General features: G+C 41.1%; 1 protein-coding gene across 3 annotated transcripts in view; it reads left to right on the top strand.

The window, feature by feature from the left end:
* Nucleotides 1-16,857, top strand: part of LIPA (lipase A, lysosomal acid type) — a 38,397-nt gene extending 21,540 nt beyond the window's left edge. For all 3 annotated transcript variants that reach the window (XM_064488197.1, XM_031461367.2, XM_031461366.2), the window contains 7 exons: nt 377-575; nt 1,667-1,776; nt 3,171-3,307; nt 6,011-6,157; nt 7,038-7,109; nt 14,456-14,527; nt 15,372-16,857. In XM_064488197.1, coding sequence (XP_064344267.1) covers nt 377-575; nt 1,667-1,776; nt 3,171-3,307; nt 6,011-6,157; nt 7,038-7,109; nt 14,456-14,527; nt 15,372-15,605 — 971 coding nt within the window. In that variant the 3' untranslated portion in view covers nt 15,606-16,857. The remainder of the gene's footprint in view (nt 1-376; nt 576-1,666; nt 1,777-3,170; nt 3,308-6,010; nt 6,158-7,037; nt 7,110-14,455; nt 14,528-15,371) is intronic.
* Nucleotides 16,858-18,089: the final 1,232 nt, after the last annotated feature.

The raw sequence follows: 18,089 nt of genomic DNA, 5'->3' as shown, positions 1-18,089 counted from the left end.
GGACCAGCGCAGTGCAGGCACTCCTTCTAAGTTACTGGTGACCAGCAGGGACAAGGCAGCCCTGCCCAGTGGTCCCCATATGTCACTAAGGTCCTTCTTTGGTCAACTTGACTCTGATCTTTTAAAGTCAAATCTTCTTCCCCACGCCGGCCCTAATCACCTTTGATGGGTGAGTAGTGTCCTAATGTGCCCAAGGAAAGCATACGGTTCCTGGGCGCCCTCATGCAGTGTAGTTGCTGAATGATAACGCTACCTTGGTCTTTTGTTTCTGTTTCATTATTTGCCTTGTGATCCTGTGTGACTTATCTGGTTAGCAAGATATCATGGTTGTTTTGAAGCCTGGCGCTGCTAACTCCCAGACATGAATGTTTTCCAGGTCCCAGACCAGCTGTGTTCCTGCAGCATGGCTTGCTGGCAGATTCCAGTAACTGGGTCACCAACCTGCCCAGCAACAGCCTGGGCTTCATTCTGGCAGATGCTGGTTTTGATGTGTGGATGGGGAATAGCAGGGGAAACACCTGGTCTCGGAAACACAAGACTTTTTCCGTTTCTCAGGATGAATTCTGGGCCTTCAGGTATGTTTGAGTTGATCATGACAGGGTCTATTTCCTTGGTACCTTTAATGCAGACCTGGGTGGCAAATAGGTGGGTAACTCAAGATCGTATGACTGCGAAACTGATGGTTTGTGGAAGGTTTTACACCTTGTTAGAAACTTAATAAATAGCTGTAAAATTATAAATAAACGATTACATTTAAGAATTAGCTTCAATAAGGAATTTTTAGTTATGCTGGCATTCCTGGTGGTAGGGTGCTGCTTGGTAAATTGTGTCCCATAACCTTCTCCCTTCCTCCATAAACATGTACTCCAAATGATCACTTTTCTTTTTTCTGGAAATTCTCCCCTTCTCTCTCTTACTCCTAACCGCACAACACTGGGCATGTGACATAAGCCCTCTGTGTCTGTTCCCTTTTTGTAAGATGGAGGTAACAAATACCTAGCTCACAAGGTCACTGGGGGCTTAAAGGAGAGGACGCAGAACCTGGCACATCGTAAGTGGTGGTAGTAGTCGGCATGCATGCGCACGGATTCAGGGCTGCATCTCAGTATCAGGCATTACAGAAGGTCAGCACCCCGGACTCCCTCAGGCTTGCTTACCACTTGTAAAACCAGAACCTACCTGAGGACCTGAAACACGAGAATCAGAGCTTTTACCAAATGCATGTCCAAGAATGTATTTGTTGTCACACTATTTGTAACAGTGGAAAATTGGAAACTACCAGATGCCCATCTGTAGTGAGTGAGCAAATATAAAGTGTGGTATATTTACACAGTGGCCAGCCAACAGCCACCTGCAGTGTCATGGAGGAAACCAGATGCAGAAGGATGCTTGCTGTTTGGTATCATTTACAGAAAAGTTCAGAAATGGATGGGACTGATTTATGGTGTGAAAAATGAGGCTCATGGTTATTTTGGGGAGGCATGGGTTAGAAGGGAGCCCACGGGGGCTTCTGCAGTCCTGGTAATGTTCTGTTTCTTACACGCAGGATCAATTTACTCAGCTGTGTTCAGTTTGTGATAACTAATCAAACCACACACCTATTATTTGTACACTGTTGTATTTGTGTGCAATGTATTGATGAAAGATCTTTTTTTTTGGATTACAGTTATGATGAGATGGCAAATTATGACCTACCCGCTTCAATTAATTTCATTCTGAATAAAACTGGCCAAGAACAAGTGTATTATGTGGGTCACTCTCAAGGCACCACGATAGGTATGTATATAATCAAGATAGGGGGTTGACATGATGTCTTATTACAGGTTTGTGTTTGTTCTTAAAAGTGAAATATAAAAAAAAATTATGTGAGTTCAGATAGGGTTTTATGTTTTTGGAGTTTTTCTTAGTGCCAAGCAGAAATAATGAATAGGGCAAAAGATTTTGGTAATATTTAGTCTTCTCTGGAAATTCAGACTTAAACATAAATAGATAAACATGGTGTATGGTTCCCTTAATTGAAGGAATTAATGTAAACCCCAGCCTATTACGTATTTTCCTAGTTAAGCAGTATGGGGATGTGACAGGGTAGAAAACAAGAAGTTTTATTAGTGCAGAGACTTATATACAGAAAACTATGCTGATTTTTCAAGTGAAGTAGACTAAAGCTACCTACAAGGATGCCATAGTACACTTTACAGTTTTTAAAAGTCATATGTATTTTATGTTGATTAGAAAAGTAATGTGCTTTCATTGTAAACAGAAACAGAAAATTTAGCAAAGTTTAAAGAAAATAAAAATTGCCTCTAATTTGAGCACACAAGAACTCCTATGATTAGGGACTGGAGACCTGTCCCATAATTTATTAAGTTCCCCCTTTTAGTGTATACTGTGACTAATATCTTTGTGTTCCTATCACACAATTTCCTTAGAATACACGCCTAGGAGGAAATTACCTAGGAAAGGTACAAACACTTGGAAGTGTCTGGATATACACAGTTAGGTCGCCTCACCCTCACTCCCATGACTGCCTGCTTGAGAGACTGCAAACAAAAAGTAACATGGACACCGTTGCCTTCCTTCTTAGTAGCCTTAAGCGTTTTTCTTCATCTATATTCCTTCTCGCATGACTTGTTGACTTGTCTCTTTGCCCTGCTGCTTTCAAAGGAGACATTCTGGGGCCAAGTTTAAGGCAAGAAGTGACCTGAGAGTCAGCTAAAACATATTTTAAAGCTAGGGGATTCTAACTGCGGAAGTTCCTTTTGCGTCAGCGGCGACCAACTGCTTTGAGTGCCTTTGTTCATGGTCCTTAGGGATGGAGGGGAGCCGTGAGGGAGGGGGCGGAGGGGTGGAGCTGTTAGGAAGACAGGCTTTCCATCGCTGGCTGACAGTATTCAAGGAACACAAAACATCTTCCGGTTTTAGCCATCCGGATTTCTTCCAGTGCATATCGAGGCTGAAAACTGAAAGGAGCACTTAAATGTTTGGTTCACCAAACTCGGTGTTGGGGTAAGAGTTCAGAGGCCCTCCTTTCAAGTGTTTGGCCTCCTGGCGGCGGCGTCGCTTGCGCGGTTCTCAGGTTGCCTCTAGAGGGCGTCACGCATACCTGCCATTGCCTTTTCAGAGAAAGTCTCAGAAAATGGAATTCTGGTATTTTCTTTTTGTTCCCACAGGTTTTATAGCATTTTCACAGATCCCCAAGCTGGCCAGAAAGATTAAAATGTTTTTTGCCCTGGCTCCTGTGGTTTCACTTGAGTTCTCTATTGGTCCTCTCACTAAAATTGGACAAATTCCAGATCATCTCGCAAAGGTACTTGGGTTTCCGACCCCCAGCCCCAACTCCCTTTTGTCACAGATCTCCTTTTCAGTTCTGAAGAACTGGCCTTTGGAGGAAGAAGGTGTGTCTTCCTCCTCTGCTTTGCTCTCAGTGGAACAGTGGGATTTCTTTATTGTTTTTCTTTCCCCCTTCACTCCTACATCCAGAGGCTGGGGGGTCAAGAAGGTATCATTAACTCTACACTGGAGCCCCCTGTTCTCAGCCATGCAGCCCCCCACCCACTACACAAAGAGAGCATGAGGAAGGACAGGAGAAGGCAGCTTAAATCTCCTTGAAGTTGCCCTTTATTACACATGGTGAGTCTGTGCAGAGGAGTGGGCGGGAGACAGGAGATGCTATTCCACAAGCCCTACCCTGGCCACGTGGAGGATGATCTGAAGGCACTGTTACTATTATATTTTATTATATGGCCCCTAAGCACAAGCCAGTAACTTCATCAGGGCTCAACCCTATAGCTGTGTGGACTCCCCAGCCTCTGCTCAAGGAAGAAGCAGTTTTTAGGAGGAGTTGCGAGCCAGCTGAGGTCAGATGGTCCATTATGCATGCGTAGTCTGTGTTTTATGTATGATGCACTTATACACATGCATGAAATCCCTTGCAGGAATATACGCTTAACATATTCATAACATATCTATTGGCCATCTAAAAGACATTCACAGGAAATACGGGCTATACTCTGACCTCAGAATCTGACTCACAAAAGATGGGATTCTCCGTACCAGTGACCAGACAGGCACATAAGATGTGGATCCCTCTAACTGAATTTATTTTAAATACCTTGGATAAGAGAAGCTTTGGTTTTCATTATAAACAATTCAGAGATTACACATAAAGTCCCCTTTAACTACAAAGGCTTCTCCTAGGCGCTTCCTCAGAATTAAGCACCATGCTCAGTTTGGGGTCTTCTCCTGTAGACCCTGTGTGTGAATTGACATGCCTATCTCCAGAGAGAAATGTATTGTTTTGTTTAAACGTAGACAGCATCCAACTGTGTAACTTGAGTACCTCAATAAAGACCATATTTCCAGAGAAGGTCACATGCTGAGGTGCTGGGGATTAGGACTTCAAAATATCTTTTTGGAGAGAGACACAATTCAACCCATAAAACTGCCTTTCTAGACATTGGAATTTTCCACTCCTGTCTGCGTCTCCAGAAGTGAGGTGTTAGCAAAAGTAAATTATAGGGGGGGACAAATTTGGGTTCGCTGTGAAGAAAATCATGTTCCTATTTCCTCTTACGCAAACACAGGGAGATCTGCCTGAAGGCACAGTGACTGCCCTGGAGATAACTGAGCGCGGGTTCAGTGGCTGTTGGTCAGGGCCAGTGTAATCACTTCTTCTGTCAAGGCCCAGATAGTAAATATTTTCAGCTTTGTGGGCCATCTGGTTTCTGTAGCAACTACTAAACTCTGCCATTGTAGTGTGGAACCAGCAGGAGACGATGTGTAAAGAGGTGTGTCAAGACGTGAACACAGATGTTCTCATCTGTGTTTGTTATGTGTAAAAACAGGCAGTGCTGGCAGAGGGCGAATGGGGAGTTACCGTTTCACGAGTACAGAGTTTCAGTCTGAGATGCTGAAAAAGTTCTGGGGATGGATAGATAGTGGTGAGGGTTACACAGCAATGAATGTACTTAATGCCACTGAAACAGACACTTAAAAAATGGTCAGGATGGTAAATTTTGTGTTATGTGTGTCCTATCATAATTTTTTTTTTAAGTACTAAAAAACCCCAAAAGGCGGTGGGCAGGTTTGGCCCACTGGCCAGTAGAATTGGATTAGATGTATGTGCCCTAGGCAGATACACCAATGACCGATCACAGTTTCAACAATGGACAGTTTCACTGTTCATCCAAGTCAGAGGACACCTTTGGGGGTGGCCCTGGGATGAGTGGTCATTAAGGCTGTCTCCCACTGTAGAAGTCTGCTGCAAACTTATTTGATTTTCTGCCTCCTTTTCTTCATCTGAGATTCACTTTTTAAAAACAAATTTTTTCAAGATTTGTTTAATCTCATGTCATATAAAATTATTTTAAATGGACTTTTAAAAATGTAATTGTTTTTATTAATAATGACTTTTAGATATAACTTATCAGTGTTTTAGAAGAGTAAATTTTTAAAAAATTTATTGAAGTGTAGTTGATTAACAGTGCATCTGAAATACAAAACAGAAATAGACTCATAGACATAGAATACAAACTTGTGATTGCCAAGGGGGCGGAGTGTGGAAAGGGACAGATGGGATTTCAAAATTGTAGAATAGATAAACAAGACTATACTGTATAGCACAGGGAAATATACACAAGATCTTATGGTAGCTCACAGAGAAAAAAATGTCTCAATGAATATAGATATGTTCATGTACGACTGAAAAATTGTGCTCTACACTGGAATTTGACACAACATTGTAAAATGATTATAAACCAATAAAAAATTAAAAAAACAAAAACAACAACAAAAAAACCCCAGTGCATCTGAGACTTTCGATACACGTCCGTAATGTCTGCTTTTGCCTTCATAACCATATCGCATGAGTATCCTAGTTGCCAGTTCTCTTTTGAGGCCATCCTTGGAGACTGTTGGCATGTGTCTCTGCTCCTGAGGGTGTGTGTGTGTGTGTGTGTGTATGTGTGTGTTCTGAGGTATACCATGCTGAGATGGTCTTTTTATTTTGTAGGACTTATTTGGGGTGAAACAATTTCTTCCCCAGAGTAAGTTTTTGAAGTGGATAAGTACACATGTTTGCACTCATGTCATCCTGAAGGAGCTTTGTGGAAATGCCTTTTTTGTTCTGTGCGGATTTAATGAGAAAAACTTAAATATGGTATGTATGTTTGTACTAAGACTTTAAACTTTGAGTGATTCTGTTTTATCTGTGAGTGTGCTTGTTTGTGTTGGAAGGTGTAGAAGAGGCAGGCATGATGACCTCATTAGAGCTCTAAAGGGTCTTTCATTTAAGAGGCACAAGAATGAACTGGGATGCCCTCTGCAGCTAGTCTCAGACCAGCCTCCGTCAGCTTTCTACGTTGTACCTGCATGGAAACTATTGAACAAGATCTGTCGTCATGTTAACTTCTGATATTTGTATTTATTCTAGTGATTTTTTTCATTTAAAAAATGACTTTTAAGTGTGTTGAAATTTGGAATGACCATTTACACACATACACTTACATGTGTATATGTGTGTGTATGTGTGTGTGTGTGTATACATTTATTTATTTATTTTATAAAACGTTAAACCCTTGGCCAGCAATATGCTGGTGTTTCTAAATACATCTGTAGTTTGTCATGTTGCATTTTGAAAACAGGTTTTAAAATTCTAGGATGAAGGCTCTAGGGAATTTCTTTAAGTAATGTTAATTTTTCTAGTTTCTGATGATCAAAGCAAGATGTGATTGTTATATAAAATTTTGGAAATTTAAAGAAATATAAAGAAGAAAGTAGAAAAGACCAGTCATCTCAACCCACACAGCCCCATGGTTACGACGTTGCTGTATTTCCTTCATATGTATTCTCTGTGTGTGTGGTTGTACATATTTTTATAGGACAGATTTGTAATCAAAAGATTTTTTTTCCTGCTTTTAATCTCATGTACATGAGATTGTGGCTTGGTAGTTTTAATGCTTCCAGGTGCAAAATATGTTTATTATCAATGCCTCCTTCATGCTGTTTTCATTCTTTATTTCCATGTATTTATTTTGCAGTCTAGAGTGCCTGTGTATACAACACACTGTCCTGCCGGAACTTCTGTGCAAAACATGTTACACTGGAGCCAGGTAGGCATTCCAGGAGTGCGGTGGGGGTTTGTGGGAAATCAGCATTAGAAAGTTCTGTGCATTCCACGAAGCAAGCAGAAAGTCTGCGTATGCATGTGACCTGGTCTCCTCCCCCAGAGTCCTGGGTTCCTGTCACTGTGTGTGTGTGTTTCTAATTATCCTCTCTGGGGCAAACTGTACTACATGTGAGTCTATCAAACAGCCATTGGGTTTGACTTGTTTTTACTTTTCTTTTCCCTCCCATCTGTCAGTTTTCATTGAGTCCCAGGCTTATTTTATTTCTGTGTTGCTTCATAAAGCAGTATTTTAGAGCAGCACTGGAGACAAGCTGCTGTTTCAACATTAACCCATGAACACCATATACCTGAAACATCAGTGGATAAACCAGAGCTAAATAGATCATAGGTATAAATGAGAGCCACTGACTTTTAAAATAGATTTTTGACTGTTTTGTCACACATCAAAGAAGTAATGCACGTTCATTCTGGAAAAGTTATAAATCACATATAAGTAAAATAATAAAAATTCTCTTAAGGTGAAAAATGAAATTATTCTTTAATCCTTCACAGAGACAGAAAATGTGTAGCCAGAGATATGAAATATCCTTGCATTCTACTCCATATCTCTTGCTGTACATCATTTTAGAAAGAGGTGGTTAAAGATGTGAATAGAAATGTGGAAATAGATGGATTTATTCTTCTACTTACTGTTTTTTAGCTTCCTTCGTTTTCCACCTGACAATATGTCAGGGACTTGCTTCTACCTCAGAACATATTATTTGTACTATTTTCTGCCCTAAATTCTTTTTAAATATGAAGTAACTCGCCATTTAAGCTCCAAACCAAGATGTGGTGGATATCTTCCACCTGGCAGTCATTGCTTGCATCAGAACCATGTGAGTTGCCTTTAAAAGTACATCTTTTGACACAAATGAAACTATTTATAAAACAGAGACAGACTCACAGACATAGAAAACAAACTTTTGGTTACCGGGGGTGGGGGAAGGGGAGGGGAGGGTTAAATTGAAGGTTTGGGGTTTGTAGATGCTAACTACTGTGTGTAAAATCGATAAAGCAAGTTCCTACTATATAGCACAGTATAAATGAATCACCATACTGTACACCAGAAATTAATACATTGTAAATCAACCATTTAAAAAAAAAGTACATCTTTTAATAAAATATTGTTTTGAAAAAGTAAGGGGAATTGGGTTTGTGGTGGAGCTGTTCAATCCAGGCTTTTAAACACAAAGACTCCTGTGTCCCATCCCTAGAGATTCTAATTCATTTGGACTTAAGAATTTGTACTTTAAGTTTTTAAAAAACAGCTTTATCAAGGTGTAAGTGACATACAATATTTGAAGTGTACAGTTTAGTATGTTTTGACCCAGACATAACATGCACCTGCAAACCCATCACCACAGTTGAGACAGTGAGCATATCCATCACCCCCAGAGGCCCCCTTTAACACCCTCCCCACCCTCTCCCCTTCCAGCCCCGAGCACCTACCTACCTGCTTTTGTCGCTGTAAGTTACTGGCACTTTCCAGAGTTTTGTCTAAGGATAATCATACAGTGTATATTTGCTTTTGTCTGGCGTCTCTCATTCAGCATAATTATTTTGAGATTCACCCAACCCATGTGCATCAGTAGTTCATTCCTTTTTGGTGCTGAGCGGAGAGAGTTTGTATTTTCAAAAGATTCCGCCCAGTAGATTCTTCTGCCCAGCCGGATTTGGGACATCACTGGCGCTTGAGTGTCCTTCCTCGGTTGTCCCAGGAACCCTGTCTGTTGGGGGTGCCGTAGTTCACCTCTCCCTGGACGCATCCCTGCCCAACCAGACAAGACTGTGCCTGAGGCTTTTAGCCCCTTTTTGTGACTGTGAGGCCCAGTGTTAAGTGGTAGTGACTCAGTGCCAGGGTCTGGTTTAGAAGAGGGGCCTGTGGAATGCCGGCAGCTCATGACACGCTGAAGAGCAGACACTTCCCTCTGGAAGGATATCCTGAAACCTTCCAATGTCCTCAGGTTTTCACCCACAAATGTTCATTCAGGCCCCTGCTTTTCTCCTCAGCCACATCTCTGTTTATAGTCACTTTTTCCCCTTTGTAGTCCTGGTCATCAAAATACCCCTATGTTTATGTACATTGTTACCCTCTTAGCTAATGGACGTCTTCCAGAAAGGCCCAGTTTCTGTCCCTCAAGGATCAGTGCACCCTTGTGTGGAGGACGATTGTCCTAGGCTGAAGGCAGATGCTGAAATACCCACGCGTGGCCTCTCCAGGCCTCAGCAGAGCACAGATGACCGCCAGGCCTGGCCTTTCAGAGGCTCTTGGGAAGGGGCGGCCAAGGCTGTTGGACTGCGTCCTCCATTGAATGTCACAGCTTGGCATTCCTTCAGCCTTTTGTCTCGCAGGTTCCTCTGTGGCGTTGGATTGGCCGTAGAGCCCGGGGACTGGCTGCAGTCCAGGCTTCTGCTCTCGTTCCAGCCCTTTTATCAAGCAGCTGGCTGAGGTCAAAGGCCACAGGCTGAGGTTCAGAGCACTGCTCTTGCGCCCAGGGGTGACCTTGTGGATTTAGGTCCTAACCGCACTGGAATGTGCCCCACAGACATTTCTGAAGCCAGAGTCACTGCAGAAGCATCCCTGCCATTTGCTCTTCTGCCTTCTGTGTCATCTCTTTGTCAAGAAAATAGTTGTTCTGTGCAGCTGTTCGTGGGATCTTCTCGATTCTCCCCACTCCGGGCTGTTGGCCAGGGCTGCTCCTCTCTGCCTGTGCAGGACACGCTGGTGCAGGCGGCCCTGGGACCTGCTGGGAGCGGCTTCTGCTGAAGGTGTGCAGGGCCTGGATGCTGGCAGGCTTTGGGCGACAATTCAGGTGTGAAGTTTGGGGGTGCCTTTGAAGGCCATTTTATCCATTGTATGTTTTGAAATGTATCTTTTTTTTTTTTAAGTAATTAACATTCACTTCTCAATAGTTGTAAAGCCTAGTTCTTCACTGAGTTTTTAAATTTAGTTTGTAAATCTTACTCTCTTTATAAAACTCACAAGTTTCAGAGAACCCTCCAGAATCTCTGGCTCCCTTGCTGGCTGTGCCCAGAGCCAGGAACTTGCTCCTATTTGAGGAAGGCCAGCCCTGACGTACCTTTACAGTGCTGTTCAAAATTACTTAGGGCTTTATATAAAATACCAATTCTTGTGCCTACCAAAGACTTGTTGAGAGTCAGAATTCCTGGGGGTATGTCCCTGGGATCTGTAATTTAGTAAGTACTTCATATGATCTGATGTTCTCTATGATTTGAAACCTCCTACTTAAGAAAAAAAAAACCCCAAATATTCATTAGGTAAGCTCTTTAAAACACTGTAAAAGGACGTTTAGTATAATTTTTATTATACCCATAATATATATTCATTATGAAGTTTTTAAAAATATGTGAATACAAAGAAGAAACTACATCACCCATGTGTCTACCACCAGGGGTAACTATTATTAGTATTTGGGTATCACAAGGAGGTCAGATTTTTCCTTTACCCCTTTAGGGTTTCTGACTGGGACTGACATGGGGCAGATGAACAGGGGAAAAGCATATGAATTTTATTTATGTGTGCACAGGAGCCCTCACAAGAAAAATGAAGACCCAAAGAAGTAGCGAGACCTAAGTGCTTATATGCTAGGTTGAACAGAGAGTGGCAGTTGTGGGAGACTTAACAAGAAATGAGACTTATTTTCACAAGGCCTTTCTGTCCAGATTTCTCCCAGCTTCTGCTCTCAGACTCTGGTGAGAAGAACGTCTCTTCCTTCTGGTGTAGGGAGGGCTTCTTTCACATGGGAGCCTTATCTCTGCTTTTAGAAAGAAAAAGGGTCAGTGTCCTCGCGTCTGCTGTTTTTCTAGCGCCTTTAACTCAAAATCATCATCATGGAAAGCAACGTATTTTGTGGTGGCATGTCCTGAACTCTTTCAGTGTAATCTTACCATTTTTTTGGTATAATTATTTCCGTGACAAAAGTAGGATTGTGCTACATGCACTTTTTAATAGCTTTATTTTTTGTTTAATTAAACAGCATTGTATTTCTTAGATACAGGCTAAGTTGCTGTATCAAAGATCCTAAAATACATCCCCTAAATAAATATTTCTCCTCCTCTGAATTCAGTCCAGACATCAGAGGCACATGATTGTGGTGGTGGAGTGTGACTGTCCCCTCTGCACTGGAGCAGTGCCATCCCTGGGTTGCTGGTGTCTTCTGCCTGGTTGAAGCCAGGTCACCTCCATGGCAGTCCCAGCCCACAGGAAAGAAGCACAGGAGGGAGGTGGTTGCTACCCCAGCAGCCATGTGCTTAGCAAACACTTTAGGGATTTTATTACTGAAAGGAAGAAGGCAAGAAGGGGCACTGGGGTGGGGGAGCAAGTAGCAGTGTCTGCCATAATCAATACTACTTTTTCAGGTCAGTAACTAAATTTTAAAGTATTTATAAGGGAGGACAGTTTCTTGTTGCTTGAATTTATTATTATTACTATAATAGGTTTTTTGGCAATAATGAAGCATCTTGGGGCAAATATTCTTAAATTAGAGATCTATTCTTACAAATGAGGCAGATTACTTTCTTAGGGTACATCGTAGAAGCAGACTTAGCAATCAGAGGGTAGGCATAGCTTTCAGACTTCTAGACTGTGTTATACTTTAGAAAGATTGGACCTGTTTACATTTTCATTACCAACAGGATGTAAAAATAATTTTTAAATGTCGCTTTAGAAACCGTCTCTCCTAATAGTATAAGCATTTCCACCTGATCTTTATCCACTTACGATTATCATTTAAGTAGGACCATAGCGCATGTTCAATTTTATTTTCTGACTTTTCTCCACTGAATATTATTTATAAACAGTTTTCTCTTCCTGTTATATTTATGACAGTGGCATGCTATTGTGTATATTGATGTAAAATAATATATTTCCCTCCTCCTGAGATGCCCTTTTTGGGGGGGGTAGTTTGAAATCTGTGACTCTGAGCACAAAAGTCAAATCTGAAGTTTAATCTGAATCTAGGCACATTTTCCCTTTGTATTCTACACTCACTCCCGGTGCTACATATAAATGCTAAAGATGTATGTGAGAAAGTGACAAACTGAGGTCTGTCTACAGGGGCAGGACAGCTTCATTGATATATTTTCACTGACAGAGCTAGGGAACAGATGCGCTAACAGGTGCTGTAAATCCGTATTTTATTCTGCTTGTTAAATATGCTGCAGGTATTAATATCTGGCATTTGCAATGGTGAAAACAGATGCTAAACATTTCCCATGTAGTATCTAATATCACATTGTCTTTTACTACATAAACCAGTAGAATTTTATTTAATTGAAGCTTTTTCACAGCAAAGGAAACCATAAGCAAAACAAAAAGACAACCTACGGAATGGGAGAAAATATTTGCAAAAGATGAGACTGACAAGGGCTTAATTTCCAGAATATAAAAACAGCTCATAACTTGTTAACAAATGAACAAACAACCCCTTCCAAAAATGGGCAGAAGCCCTAAAAAGCAATTCTCTGTGAAGACATACAAATGGCCAATAGGCACATGAAAAAATGTTCAATATTACTAATTATCAGAGGAATGCAAATCAAAACTACAATGAGGTGTCACCTCACACCTGTTGGAATATCCATCCTTCAAAAGTCCACAAACAATAAATGCTGGAGAGGGTGTGGAGAAAAAGAACTCTCCTGTGCTGTTGGTGAGAATATCGTTTGGTGCAGCCGTTACGGAAAACAGGATGGAGATTCCTTAAAAGACTAAAAATTAACTTAGCATATGATCCAGCAATCCCACTCCTGGGCATATATCCAGAGGACACCTTAATTCAAAAAGATACATGCACCCCAATGTTCATAGAAGCACTATTTACAATAGCCAAGACATGGAAACAATCTAAATGTCCGTCGATGGATGACTGGATAAAGAAGTTGTGGTATATTTATACAATGGAATACTACTCAGCCATAAAAAAGATAAACTAATGCCATTTACAGTAACATGAGTGGACCTGGAGATTGTCATTCTAAGTGAAGTAAGCCAGAAAGAGAAAGAAAAATACCATATATCACTTATATGTGGAATCTGAAAGAAAAAAAAAAGACAAATGAACTTATTTACAAAACAGAAACAGACTCAGACATAGAAAACAAACTTATGGTTACCAGGGGCGAAGGGGGTGGGAAGGGATAAATCAGGAGTTTGAGATTTGCTAATACTAACTACTATATATAACGTAGATAAACAACAGGTTCATACTGTATAGCACAGGAAGCTATATTCAATATCTGGCAACTATATTCAATAGAGAATATAGATTCTATATACATATATATACTAAAAAAAAAAGAAAAAAAAGCAGTTCTGACAAAGAATGTCTAGGTTTTTCCTGTTTATAAGGCACCGCCCTCTGGCCAAAGCTTAAACAGTTTCCAATTCATTTGGCTCACTAATTTTGGATTTAATTCTTGACATATTTTTAACTTGAGACTATAGAGGAGGTATGGATTTGCATTATTTCAAAATATACAAGTAAGTGACTTTTTGATAATATTTTTAGATCATGATATTCTAGATATGCATACACTTAAATTTCATACACAATATCATTTCATGGCTCTAGTATCCCCAACTAGTTAGAATTGTTCTAGTGTGCAATACAATTTTGTGATTATACTGGTACTGATACTCAAGAAAAAGTGTTAAATAAATAAAATTATTATAATATTAAATAATACAACTTGTCAAATGGATATGTAGGAATATGATGGCGATTATGTGTGATTATGTATAAAAATGTACACATGATATAGTGTTATTATAAATCAATATAAGTATGTTAATATATAATTAATATATTTACATACTAATATAAAAATATTTATCCACATAAATACACATTAATATATATAAAAGTAGATTAATCCATATATAATATGTAATATGTATTTCTTTCCCAAGTAAGACATTTAGCACTTTGAAAAAGTTTAAGGTTCAAATTTCAGTCGAAAACATCACCATAAAATTTCTCCAATGGTTGCAATGTTGACGAGTTATCATTCACAGCATATATGTGTGGCTGCTTATTGTGTCATGTAATAGCTACTTTCCAATCATAGCATGAGAAGTTGAGTCATTTAGGAAAGGAGAGAAAAATAATGCCGTTTTATTTTAAATTACAGTTTGGAAATGAAGAACAAATCGGGGTATCGGTGTAAACTTGGTTTCTGAAGACATGGCTAGCTCTAGCAACCTGTGGTGTTATCTCAAACTTCTGTGTTAGATAACTTTTTCCCCCCCAATTATCTTCTCTTTAGAGTGTTAAATCGCATAAGTTTCAAGCCTTTGACTGGGGAAGCAGTGCCAAGAATTATTTTCATTACAACCAGGTAAAGTCTTCCAAGTCTTAGAATTAACACGAGCCCTGAAAACTCATCGAGGAAGCCAGTGTGAGGTATGAGAGTTCTGGCTGGGCTCAGGTGCTGTGGGAGATGTTTGGGAGCGTTGACTATACATGGTCCTCCTTTTCCCTCCGTCAGTCCCAGAACAGCGAAGCTTTGCAATTTGTGTTGTGGACTTTGTCCTTCCCCTGGCTCTGGGTCAACCACCATCACTGTCATCCGTCATGATCAGGATACCTGGTAGCTGGGGGGGGCCTTGGCCAGATTGCATTGCTTAAGCCGTTTCTTCCATATGCAGATAACTTGACCATTTTTTGAGTGCGAAGGGCTCTAAAGTGTGAGGTACTCTGCCCATGTTTTTCTTATGTAAGTCCCGCAATATCCCTGTGACATAGATGTGATTATTATAATTACTATTACAGAGGAGGAAACTGGGGCTTAGAGAATTTCTGTGACTTGTGTCACATCCCAGAAGGTGGAGAGGTGGAGGGGTATGACTCCAGAGTCCCTTCCCAACCGCTTTGTTTGGTTCTACAGCTCGGCATCAACTGCCTGGGAGGAGGACGCCTTCCTCCCAGGGGCTGAAATGTGTGACCATGCCCAGCACAGGGTAACAACTCTTATATACGCATAGCAGTGGTTATGGTTAGTATTCTGTTGTGGGTTAGGCTTCTTCTGGTCCCAGTAATAGCAACTCAGATTAAACTGAGAACAATTTTCAAAATTTAGTCTTTTAGTCTCAGATCAGATTTGATAATCAGTGTTTCATGGAAATTGTATTTTGGTCAATTAAAACAATGAAGACAAAGCTTTCCATGGGTTTTTATTACAGAGTTACCCTCCCGCTTACAATGTGAAAGACATGATGGTGCCGACCACTGTCTGGAGCGGGGGTCAGGACTGGCTCGCGGACTACAAGGACGTCACTGTCTTACTGACCCAGATCCCCAAACTGGTGTACCACAAGCACATTCCTGAGTGGGAGCATCTAGACTTCATCTGGGGCTTGGATGCCCCGTGGCGGCTCTATGATGAAATGATAAATCTAATGAAGAAGTACCAGTGAAAGCCAGACTGGAGACATTTACTGTCAAGTCATGTCAAAATTTGCTTAATTTCTCTAAAATACTTTTTGTTTCCTAATCCTTTTGTATTTTTAAATCCAAAAAAAATTTATAGCATTGAAGATGCCCAGTTCTCTCCAGTTAGGATTAGAACTGCATCTGCTTTTTTAAGTTTTTTTTTGTCTAATCATGGCCGAATATGAAGCTGGTGTCTCAACCTCCCTTTTAAAATGTCACTGCCTTGTGAAAGATTGTGACCATTCTGTTTATCCTTACAATTTAGAATATGTTGTATTCCCTTTTTACCCCACCACATAGGACACACTGACACATGTTGGAATTTTTAAGCTGTGCTGTTCATCAGTAAATAATCTGACACTGACTTGAACTAAGCTCTGTGTATAAGTACCCAGTTCTCATCTCTTTGCCTTAAAGGCTCTCAGTTAAATGGCCTTGTATTTAGGGATCTAAGTGACACCTTATATTCTCATGCAGCAGGTACAGAGTCAGATGCAGGGACACCCCAGCTGTGTCAGTCATAACGATTCCATCAAACTTAACTGTGAGAGCTGCTCATTAGCAAATGTTGAAATTGCTCTGATCAAGTGAAGTCATTTGCTGGAGCCTTCAAAAATAAATTACATGCATCAGCAACAAGAACACCTGTATCTGAAATAACCTGAAGACCAATGCACCCAGTCATCTCTATCTGTGAACTCTTAAATGTGTGGCAGGCCAGCAGTCCAAGGCCATTGATCCACTCGTTTGAGAAGGAAAGTCCTGTGGAGAGACAACACCACTATTTTTCCTGAAATTAGTGTACTCTTCACCAGCTCCTGTAGCCCAGTGATGACATCTGTGAAGCAGAAGCCCAAGGCTGCCCAGGAGGGACGTCCTAGTTCAGTCTCACACAAAAGGAACGTGAACATGAATGCTTTCAGATTGAAGCTCAGGGATTCGTTTTGTTTTTTAGTTTTGTACGTGTCCAGATGTTTGAGACTCCTGATTTGCATCCTGGTGTCAGGAAGCCTACGTCCACCTGCTTCTCTTGCAGCCCTGTTCCCTTACAATATTCTCAGATGGACAGAGTGACCACTGCACTCTGAACAATTGCTATTTTTCTGATATAGCTACTTTAGCTGCAGTAATAAATGATACTTGACATTAATGTGTGAAGACAGCATAATACTGCTTTGTTAAATTTGAAAGGTCTTGTTTAAACTTTTCAATAAAGCTCAGCTTCCTAGACCTGAAGGATTATGTGCATGTGTGAGTTCTCCTTTACTTAACAGTCATCCTCAATTTCCCTCTCTTCTTTCGGCAGGACTTGTGCTTTCTTTCTCATCTTTTCCCCTTCCTCCTTACTCCTTGTAAACTTCACTGATACTGCCCATGAACTTTCGATTGTCTTCCAAGGGGCGGAGGGTGGTCTTAAACCTAAGGAAGGGTGGGGGACACTTTGGAAATCCCACCGAGTCCACCGAGCGAGGCTGTGAGTGGGGCTAAGCTGTGACTAGCCCCATCTGCAAGTAGTGGCCGTAGATTTAAGGACTGTCCAGTCAGCTCTCTCCTTGAACAAGTGAAGCAACCAAAGCTGGCAGAGACATGTCCCACCATAGGACCCCCAAAACATAATTTGGGGGTCTAATGCGATTTCTCCCACTACTCTGTGAGCCTGAAGATATATCATCTCCGTATACCCAGAATTGAACACAAAGCCTGGAATAGTAGCGAGTCAATAAATGTATGCGGACGGACAGAGTGTGTGAAAAAGAATGGATGGACTCTGTCATTTAGCTAAGTGAAATTAGATCCACAAGTCACATCTGGGAATGTCTGAGGTGGAGTCTGATTTTTCACGGCAACCATAGAAGAGAGTAAAATTATACTAGTTGTGAAGGATACGTGTCCCCAAAATCCTTGTTGGCATTATGTCAACCTAAAGGAAGAGCGTGCCTTTCTCTTTGACCAAGGCAAATTGGTTTGGCTAACTAAGTACAAGATTCTTGGGTATAAGGCCAGAAAGGAACGGATAGTGAGTGGATGTTTTTGTTCGGTTTCCGTCCGTAGTGGGAGAGAGCTTGTTGGAGAATGGCTTCTGTGCCATAGGTGACTTGGGTTTCCTTCTTTGGTTGTGCCGTGGAGTCTCCCTCAGGTGCCTTTGAGAACCTGCGGTCAGTAAAGCTCCCATCACCAGACTGTGGGAATGAGCAGAGGCTACATTCTACAGAGTCCACCTTTTTATTGGAGTGTTTTTCTCTTCCTCTCCATCCTCAGCTTTTCTCTAGGGATTTTTCTTCAGTACGTGGGCCAGTCTAGAAGTGGAGATGTTGCATGGTCGTTCTTGCCACATTCGGGTTACATGGTGCGTTTGCCCTTATGGGCAGCTTCTTGCTCCTGGCACAGCTGCATAGGCTCTTATGTCCTTATGTCCCTAGCTGCATTCATGTGGTTTTGTCTCCTCATTGGCTCAGAGTGCAGAACAA

The sequence above is a fragment of the Camelus dromedarius genome, chromosome 8 (assembly GCF_036321535.1).
Source record: "Camelus dromedarius isolate mCamDro1 chromosome 8, mCamDro1.pat, whole genome shotgun sequence".
NCBI lineage: Eukaryota > Metazoa > Chordata > Mammalia > Artiodactyla > Camelidae > Camelus > Camelus dromedarius.
Note: the sequence above shows the minus strand (reverse complement) of the source record. Positions and strands in the feature narration are given on the sequence as shown.